Genomic DNA, 10,105 nt, shown 5'->3' with positions numbered 1-10,105 from the left:
GTGGCAAAATGAAGCAGCATTACATCATGGTTGTTGCAAAGTTAATAAATCAAAACGTCGTTTAGACATTTGCAGCTAGGGAGCAACAGCACAGGCAAAGGTTACCTCAAACAATATCATATTGCACTTCATTCAGAATAACCATATGACTCAAACGGTCCCTGAGTTCAGTCATCACTTGGGTTGATACGTTCCCATGATTCTAAATATGCTGAGAGTATCAGTGTCTCTTCACAGGATTTCATACTATTATTGCCTAATTCAAATAGGCAGAGCATTTTTGATGATCACTTCAATGCAACAAGTGTAGGGTGAGGTCAACTAGTGAGGTCAAAGAGTTCACAGAAAAAGTCTGCCAATAATAATATTTCCTCTCGCTAGAATTACTTCAGTGACTCAGTGTAATGTCATCTAACATTTTAAATACCAGCAACCTCAACATAACTGTCAGAAAGCCCACCTAGAATGTTCCCAATTTAGACAACCTTTTCAGTTAAATGCCACCCACACCTTCCAGTTTCAAACCAGTGGGCAGGTGTGAGGAAGACTTGTACAAAAATGAGGGAAATCTGAATGGCAGAGGCTTACTTATGTTGCTCTCGTCTTCCTGCCTTGACTCAGCAGAGCATATGCCTTTGGCCACATGAAACACTTGTCAGCTTGTGGCTTTACAGTGTCTTGCCCACAGCTCTTAGGAGGAAACTGAATCATCCCACCAATGGCAGGGGTGGGGAGAAATGCCTCGTCTGGTAGCTCTTTGGGCCTGTTTAAGAAAGACGAGCTTAGTTCATAGCAGTCTTCTAGTCGTGAGTATCCGTACTTTTCGATGTGCATTTGTATTTCTGTTTGATTACCTGTGGCCTTCACGGAGCCAGCAGCCTTTCTTAGAGGTTGATCTTTGTTCACGACTCGTGGTTTGTTCATGCACTTTTTCAACTTTGTTAGGAAAAAAGACCTTTTGTTGGTTGCAACTAGTTGTAATTTACTGTGAAGTGCATATCCATGTTTTTTTTTTTTTTTTTAAACAGGCCTTTCCAGTGAATTGAGTTGGCAAGTTGAATCCAGTGTCTTGTAGAGTGATTGGCATCGACTCTACTGTAGCTCCTGTGCCTGTTTGTTTTGAAGGTAGGTTGTATCCTCGGGGCAGGTAGTGTTTCTTGTCTCTCCTTTGCCAAGATTATTGGGAAGACCTCAGCACAACGCTCCACCCCCAGATCAATTCGAAGAAATGTCTCAGCACGTTTTGTCTGCATGGTATGCAGTGTTCATTCGTTTGTGTGTGTATGTGTGTGTGTCTTGATTGTGGTTGACTGGAGCGAGTGGGTTATTAGACGTGTGCAGACTATCACAGTCTCACTTTGACTTGTCTGCAGGCAGACTGCACACAAATAACTTGGGCATAGATAGCTGTTGTCATAGCAATGCTTCTTTTGGGTCTATGCTGGTTTTAAAGGCTGGGCTAATTTTGGATTACATTCATACATATTACTTTCATTATGATAGTTTGATCAGATATTTAAGTATAGAAAAATCTATCAACTTTAATCTCATGAGCCATTTTCCCTTGTTTAATGAGTCATTTATTTAAAAATGAAAAAAAATAAATAAATAATAATCCCATTATGGTTTTAAGAGTACTTTTGGTGCATTTTTACTGAAATAAATCATGATTGCATAATAAAATGCATAATTGCACTGTGTGTAAGGAAGTGGTGTTTTGAATTATTTAAGTAAAGGTCGTTAAGAGACTGTTCCTTCTTGGGGGAAACAATTCTGTACAGCATTTAGCATGTTTAATATAAAGCCAATGGCTCCCCCTAATGTTATGTTTCTTTTACCACAACATGCGGTTACAAGGAACAAGCCATTATTAACACCCTATTGCATCACTGCCAAGGCAAATGAGATCCCTAGAATAAAATGGAATACAGGCATTGTTTGTGTTTAAATTCATTTTATTCAACCTATGCATTAAAAAAAATGAACACTCTTTATCAACAATTTTACAACTGCAGCAAACCCAGTTCCTGCATCCCAGACAAAAGTACACAGAGAACACAGAATACCTTCAAATAAATAAACTATTCCATATACATATTAACATATTAGACAATCACTCATATTGCCATTATTTTCAGGACAGTGGGGCACCCGTCATCGTTTTGGGCCATTGCTCAACACTCAAAGATCTCTTTGAGTACAGAAAAGTCCAAATGTAATAATATTTCACAAAAGGATGTCTTATGTTTTCTTATAAACATCTCCTCATACACTATGTAAAGGTGCTACTGCAGTGTGCAACGTCAACACCTTTAGTACCATACATGACTAAATAAATAAATAAATAAATACAAAATAGAGTATTTATACAATGAATCACAATCAAAAGAGCACTTGGGTTCCCTCCGATCCACCACAGTATCTTAAGTAAGTCATTTGTTCATTAGATTACTGAAAAAACGAGCAAAACTCTCTTTACATAATGTATGAGAATGACTAGACTAGCTTTAAAATGATCTGAAATTGTAATGCATCACAGAAATGACATTTGTGTAAAATTAAAGGAATATGCATTTTGGGGACTGGTGAGATCTCAATTGGTCTAAATTTTTAAAATTTCAGTACAATGTCAATATGTTATAATTTGTATTTTACTATCATCACATATACATGTACAATACAATGACAGAGGGCTGCATGACCCAATGAAACTCTTCCAGTTTAAAAAAGTTTTACAGTATTATGAGTGTATCAAAGCCTGAAGCTTGTTTCTCCACTTTTTCTCCCTTGCAATTTAAACACAACTGCATATTTCACGTTCATCTTTAACCAACAAATGAAATCACCTGCTTACATTTGTGTTTTATGAGCACTGGACACCCAAAACACGAGGGTCGCCCACTTCACGTAAGACTGTCACCGCGTTCTCACAGGTACAGACAGCAGACTCGTCTACAGTAGAAGAGACTGGCACTGTTGCCATGGAGACCACGTCACAGGCCGTCCATCATGGCCAGAAGGTCATCTCCTTTGCTGCTGGCATGGGGAGATTGATCTTCAGCCTCTGTGAACTCCCCCATGATCTTGGCCAGCTCAGCATTGGCCTGCTGGTCCTGCAAGACAATGTTGTCCACCAAACACAGAGCTGAACCGTCAGTGGAGGGGCTTATGGCTTATTACAGTAAATCCTGTTAGACTGGCAGAGCCTCACATCTCTGATCATTATATAACCTTTAGCCCAACACTGAGATAAGCCGTGATTGGGCAGGGAGCCTGGTCATGAATCGTTTATCAAGAGTACGAGGTGGCACCGGCACACTATAGCCCCGACAGACTACACAAGCACCATGATGTGAGTGATCATAATAATAATAGCGCAATAATTATCATCATCATAATAATAATAAACTGTATTGTCTAGCACTTTACTAAACAAAATTTACAAAGTGCTTTAAACAACAAGATAAAATTGTACAACCACGATACAACAACCTAAAAATAAAACATAAGACCAAATAAAATAAAGTGGGTAGTAAAAACAAATTAGATAAAAGTGATAAAAGTGGGATGAAAACAGATAAACAACAGATTTACTATACAATAGCTGCCTCGTGAAAGTACGTTTTGAGAAGTGATGTAAAAGAAGGCAGTATGTACACTAACCTAAGTTCCTCAGGTAAGGACTTCCACAGCTGCAGGGCTCTAACGGAAAACGCCTGGTTTACTTTTGTAACAAGGCAAGCTTTGGGAACTGTCAGAAGGGTCATACTTGAGGAACGTATGTAGCAGCTAGGCTCATATGGCACTAGTAAACCTATAATATAAGTAGGAGCAAGGCCTTGTAAGGCTTTACACATGGGCCTAATTAGTAAAATTAATTCTATACTTAACAGGTATGGGGGACAAAATAAAATGACCTCAGATTTGGACTCATTACACCAGAGGAAGTTTTGTGACATCCAGAACTTAATATTAGAAAGATAAGCCATAACACATGAAAATTTGTCTTTGTCACTACCTATAAGGCGGACGTAGGGCGGGGCATTGTCTGCACAGCAGTGGAAATTAATATTATAAATTATATATGATCCAACCCAAAGGAGGCATATCAATAGAAAATAATACTGGATCAAGAATTGTTCCTTGGGGAACACCATGTGAGAGGGGGGATAGAGATAAAAAGACTTTTCCCATTACAACAGAAAAAAATATCTATTAGAGATGTAGTGGCAAAAGGCAAGAGCAGTGCTCTTAATGCCAACCCAGTTTTCCAGGCCATTTAGAAGGATATCTTAGTTGATTAGCAGATGCAGAGCTCATATCGAGCAGAATTAAAACTGAACAAGCCCCAGAGTCAGTGGCAAGCAGTAAATCATTAGTAACCTTAATCAGAGCTGCTTCTGAGCTGTGCTGGGAATGGAATCTGGATTGATATTGCTCAGAAATATTACTGTTAAAATTCATGTGTGAAATTAATTGTGAACAACAGACTTTTCTACAATTTTAAACAAGAAAGGTGAGGTTGAAATTGGTCTAAAACAAGAGGGTCAAGTGTAGGTTTCTTCGGGAGAGGTTGAACTATTGAATGTTTTAAACTGTATGGGAATAAGCCACTTGTCAATGAGCAGCTGGTAACAGAAAGAATGTGTGGGCTAACTGTCTGAAGTACCTCCTCCAGAAATCTAGTGGGGATGATGTCTAATTGACAGGTGGAAAATTTACATCAGAGATTATCTTCTCGAAGCTCAACAAATAAATTTGCTATCCAAAGAGCATCTCAGATAAAGTAGCTTGTGTGGATACATTATTAGAATTTACCTTTGTGGCTTGAATGTTTATGACTCCATATGAAAGCTCATCTGGTCTTGATATCAATGCCTCCCTTTGATAAAGAAGAGAGCAATGTCAGTTTTGAATAATTCAACACTTTTTTCTTCACAAAGGGAAAGAAGTATCAGTTTCAGATCTGTGGTAATATATTTCATCACAATGATGAAAACCACACAAATAAGGGGACTTACTCTTCCTCTTCATCTGTAGCGAAGAGGTTTACTCTGAAGCCACTCTCTGTGTTGCCAGGTTTCTTGACTTCTAAGCCTCCCATTAATCGAGCAAGCAGGTTCAGCTCCTCTTTGGCCAGAGGGTTGGGAGCGGTATTGACCTGATTACACACAATGGCAACATGCACATTAACATTCCCCCCCTCCGGGGTATTCATGCTGGAATTGCAAGGCATTTGCAATGCATCTGAGGTCCTCCTACTAATGATGATGTGTCAGTATTCACTGTGGAACTGCCAGTGTGTCTCTAACAATATAATTATCAGACTTTTGTTTTAAACTAGAGACTATACACATGTATACAAGCTTATTTTAAGCCATCAGTAATTAAAATGAAGATACAATAAATACAATAAAATGAAATGAAACATCCAGGACTATAGAAGCAAAGACAAAAAACAAGCAGAGTAATCATAGTAGGTGCAAAGCATTGTGTAAAAAGTAATTTATATCATAATGTATGAGAAAAGACAAGCACCATCTTTGCTTGCTCCTTTTATCAGTGAAAGGCAAGTGGGGAACAGATGGCTTTTCTGCTTTTTGACATAAAGTTGCTATTTAACATTTTACTTGTAGATTCATTCATATTTTTTTTTGTCATGTTCTCTGTGCCAGTGTTATTCTGATAAACTCATGTGCAGGAATAAAATAGGCCATAATTCATTTGTTCAATTTAAATTGTGTGCATGATGTTCAGGTACAAACAATTTTTTGGCAAAAAAAAAAAGGATTGTTAATGTTAATGGGATTATTCATGTTTAGAATGTGCAATGAACCTGTTTACTCACCTTAGTGTGCTGAGAGGAGTTTTTAGATGTTCCTGACATGTGGGTTTCCACCGGGCGACTTACACTGTACCTGAGAATCAAAAAGGAGAAAAAAAAGAAACAACATTAAATGTTTTGCATTACACCTTGTTGTTCTTGCTGGACACTCTCACTGGACAAATATCTGTAAATTTATTGTAACAAAGTCATTTTGATTTATGTTGTTGGCATCTTACATGTTTGTGCCTAGTTTGATGACTCGGTCTCCAAACATCTCCAAAGAACCCTCCCGCAGAGCGCTGGTGTAGTTTCCTCCATTAGAGAACTGAAGTCTGCTCACCTCCTCACCAGTGCAGCTAAATATCCTGCAGTTATCAAATACAAAAACATATGGTTATCTGTATTGAGCAATTTCCCACAACAAGTGAAAGCAACTCAGTGGTGACAACAACTAGTCACATGCTACAGGGGCATTTCTGTATGTTCATTGTTGATTTTGACGTTGATTATATTTTTAAAACTGTGAATGCTAGTTTATGAGTTAAATGTTTCATGGTGTTTGAGAGTGTTAGTGCACATGCTCCTTGGGTTACTGAGCCAAGCTAAAAGTTCAGCATGCCTAAAATAAGAATGAGAAGGCTTGTTCAACAAACCCTCTGTAATGCAATTAGCTGAAGCTTGGCCTACTTAACCTAAGATTAGAGTGTCTGGGAAAGATAAGCAAACAGGTGACCAAAAAGAAAAAGCAGAAATCAAAAGATCAAAAGGAGCAAAGGGTAAAATACAACCATTTTCACTGATGACGCTGCATGTTTGAACTGTATTTCACACTGTTTCCCATCAAGTTTTACTGTAAAGTTTGTTTGGGTGTGGGTGATGACAACTGTAGGCTGTGATACCTGATCAGGCCAGGGATTTGTGTGCCATGAGGTACAGGGCCAGAAGTGGGGAGGACAAAGCGGCCATTGGAGTTCTGCACTTTATCTTTGAGGAAGATAGACACCTGATACAGTACAACACACATACAGGGAAACTTCAGAAATCCAATAGAAAACCTTTGGTAACTCTGGTAAACACTACGGAGAAACACAAGAGAATATTCTCCAGGTAAAATTTCTCAATTAGGTTTCCCAATATTAAAAAAAATGGGTAAAATACACTAATGGGCTTACCCTTATATGCATGTCTTGGAAGAAGATGAGAAGAGTTTGTCTGATCAACTGGAATTCACCACTAGACAAGGGTGTATAGATCTTAGGGAAAAAACAAAAGTAAAAAAAAAAGAAAAAAAAAAGATTAAAATTAGCAATACAAAAGATGCAATAACATAATAAGTGAATGATAAATTGACATCCGATTTATATGTGACAATAGAGAACAAAATCTGCAGCTGCCACATTAGATCTTATCATTTATGTAGATCCAAATGTTTATGTCTTTATATGCAAACAATCTAAATGGGTTGATAGAAGAATTCTCTGCAACTGTCAAACACTAGTAAGCCATGCACTGTATTGCAAGATGTTGTGGTCTGCAGACAGTGCAAAAAACATGTCAAGAAAGTCAAGCATGTCATACCTCTATGAGTTGTCGGTATGTCTCATCAACTTGGCTGAGAATGCTGGGAGTGTCCTTGACAAAGTCTTTAATGGCATCCATGTGGTTGAAAGAGACTAGGAGGATGTCTTTGGGTCGTGGACACAGAAGCACCTGGTATTTGAAGGCCATGGTCATCAAGTCATACAGCTGCGAGAAGAGAAGAAGCACAGATGCGTGGCCATTGGCTTGTAAGTCAAAAGAAACTACATGCTGTTGTTATATAATAAACAGCAGAGGGAGCCATACAGCACTTATTAGATTTAAATGGCTATGATCAGTTTTGACCTACTGTCATTACAACTGAGCTGTGCGTGCAGGCTTATTATAGAGCTATAAAGCAAGCTATTGAGTCTCTGTCCAAAACATGTTTGACTATTCCAGTTATCCACTGCAGTGAATTTCACACAGCTTGAAATGTCGAAAGCCAAGTGAATGAAAATGTTTTACAGCCTTATTAAAATAAATGGACTGAGGCTGACTGATGAATTGGCTTCACTGAAGAGCTGATGTGCAAACATGCTTGATATTTGGCTGACAACTGTGCAAAGCATGAATATTTTGATCAAAAATCTGAGGAATGAGAATCCTGACAACTCAACACATGCAGGCTACGGGGCAGTATACCGTTCTAAAACTGTATCCACACACAGGACCAGTGTTACACATGCAACACCGATCTACCTTGTCCATGCTGGCTTGATTGAGTCTCATTATGGAGGCGTGGGCCAGTCTGTCGAACACGGTCCGCAGGGCCTTCTTGGAGTAAAGCTCCTGCGGCTTGAAAAGCTCCTCAAGAAACTTTTTGTTGAACATGGTGGTGATGATGTCATTCATAACTAGTCGAGCAAACAGTACAACAGAAAAGTCCTCAAAACAGCAGCTCACATTACACACAAGCACTTGCCATACTGTTGGTTTAGAAGCAGGCAGATGAGCACGCTATATGCTGGGCAAAACTGTTTCAAATTAAGCCTACTCCCAAATGCCCTAACAAAGCAGCAGCCTGGATAGCCACCAGCCATGTAGTCTAATAACAGCTTGCTCTTTGGGCTGAGAATCATCGAATTTGGACTTATTCAATGATCACAACTGGGCCCACTTTCAAATATCAATTCCTTGTTTTATTGATGTGGCTATGCAGCAGAAGGCATTTAAAGTCTGAGTCAAAAGATGACTATATATACTTGTTTTGTGGAGTCTGTATTCCATGTAGGCCCAGCCACTCAAATGATGTACTGAGGTGCAGGGGTCAACCACAGTACATTATTTCAGTGCTGATCTGTGCAGTATGTAAGACCCCATCTGGATTCTGTCATCCATCCACCAACTCTTCTCATTTACTCAGTTTATTGGTTTGCTCTAGGCCAAAGCAGAGCAGAGAGCTACTGATGTGCTGCTGCATAAGCTATGTATGAATACCTCTCCTTCTGTCCGCCTCTATCCAGTCAGCTACAACGGGGTCTTTATGAATTAAAAGGAGACAGATGAACAAACTGGAGATGCTCTGACTGGCACGTTGTTCACACACAATAGGAGAACTACGCAGTTTCAGAGGGGAGGGTACTCCACCGTGTTAGGATGTGGTAAAGAATAACCAACGCCACTCAGTTCTCAAGAGAGTATAATTTATAAAAGCTTCAGGAGTTCAGCACAGCTCCTTATTTTACCCCGTCATAACCCCCAATATCAGCATTTTGCTCTATTGTTTATGTCTTTGTGTACAATTGACACCATCAGGCATTTACAAGTGTCACATTAATTATATGGGGTGAAGGTCCTGACATGAACCTATGGAGCTTTATCCTTCATCAGGCTCTTATTTAGCATCAGTAAACAAAGTGGTGTGCCCTGCCATTTGAAACTGCATAGTCTGACTTTAAGACTTTAGCTCCATGCATCATATGGACGGGTCAGTGTTTTATATGCTGGACAGTGGGTGAAGAAATTAGTCTCCATTAGCTGAAACATTAATAGAAACACACTTAGGTTCTGCCGTGAAACATGTAAGATCTAATCTCTTAACAGCTCAGTCCTTATTTATGAGCACTTCCTCATGTCTTTCATAGATGTGAACAAGCGATAAGGAGTGTGAATCATAACCACATCCATCTGAAAATATGTGGTGACTTTATAGTATGCCAGGCCATACAAATAATAATAATAATAATATGTTCCTTATTACAGTTTGTGGACTTTTCCCTTAATACAATTGACTAGCACTTGTTTATTCTCATTAAATCCATTGAGTGTGAATCAGTGTAACTAACAATCAATCCAACAACAAGTAAAGCAGACGGGCTGCCCAATTCGCATGTGTAGCTAACAATATTTCACATTTCAATGGAGGATGGCGTTTACGCTATTAGCGAGGCAGCTGCTAAGCTATGCTAGCTACCTTTCTTAGCTTTGTCAGCGGGGATATTCTGGGCTCGAAGGCGCTGATCCAGGATGTAGAGCATTTCTCCACCAAGATTGATGAAGAGCAGGGGCAAAGTCCTTGACGACATCCTTAAATGTGGATGGTGAAATCCCACCAGAAAAAAAATGCGGCAGCTAGCGAATTTAGCTAGCCTCCAAACAAACGTATCCTTGTTGATAGGGGCTCGATAAGCTTCTGGTTGCCAGGCCACGAAGGAAAGAGCCAATCAGAGCTCTGTGCGTTGCAACGTACACGGAAGG

General features: G+C 39.3%; 1 protein-coding gene across 2 annotated transcripts; it reads right to left on the bottom strand.

The window, feature by feature from the left end:
- Window positions 1-1,937: 1,937 nt before the first annotated feature.
- Window positions 1,938-10,057, bottom strand: oscp1b (organic solute carrier partner 1b). Of its 2 annotated transcripts, XM_030072724.1 has the most exons (11): window positions 9,822-10,057; window positions 8,846-8,887; window positions 8,108-8,262; window positions 7,406-7,573; window positions 7,000-7,080; window positions 6,727-6,830; window positions 6,064-6,192; window positions 5,849-5,918; window positions 5,022-5,161; window positions 4,819-4,882; window positions 1,938-3,113 (listed from the first exon to the last, which is right to left on the bottom strand). In XM_030072724.1, exons 1-11 carry the CDS (start codon window positions 9,931-9,933, stop codon window positions 2,994-2,996), a joined length of 1,185 nt encoding a protein of 394 aa, XP_029928584.1. In that variant the 5' UTR covers window positions 9,934-10,057; the 3' UTR covers window positions 1,938-2,993. The 2 variants fall into 2 exon arrangements, with proteins under 2 accessions (XP_029928584.1, XP_029928585.1); XM_030072725.1 differs by lacking the exon at window positions 8,846-8,887 and having other exon boundaries at window positions 9,822-10,054.
- Between the last annotated feature and the right edge of the window lie 48 nt (window positions 10,058-10,105).

The sequence above is a fragment of the Myripristis murdjan genome, chromosome 16, assembly GCF_902150065.1.
Source record: "Myripristis murdjan chromosome 16, fMyrMur1.1, whole genome shotgun sequence".
Taxonomy (NCBI): domain Eukaryota; kingdom Metazoa; phylum Chordata; class Actinopteri; order Holocentriformes; family Holocentridae; genus Myripristis; species Myripristis murdjan.
The sequence above is the reverse complement of the archived record's forward strand: the minus strand, read 5'-3'. Positions and strand labels throughout refer to the sequence as shown.

Bases quoted from the DNA above. Each gene is read 5' to 3' on its own strand.
- oscp1b (XM_030072724.1), bottom strand. From the start codon at position 9,933: ATGTCGTCAAGGACTTTGCCCCTGCTCTTCATCAATCTTGGTGGAGAA. The intron at 7,081-7,405 runs GTATGACATGCT...TTTTTCCCTAAG, and splicing joins CATACCGACAACTCATAGAG to ATCTATACACCCTTGTCTAG. The intron at 4,883-5,021 runs GTAAGTCCCCTT...TCTTTATCAAAG, and splicing joins GCTACAGATGAAGAGGAAGA to GGAGGCATTGATATCAAGAC.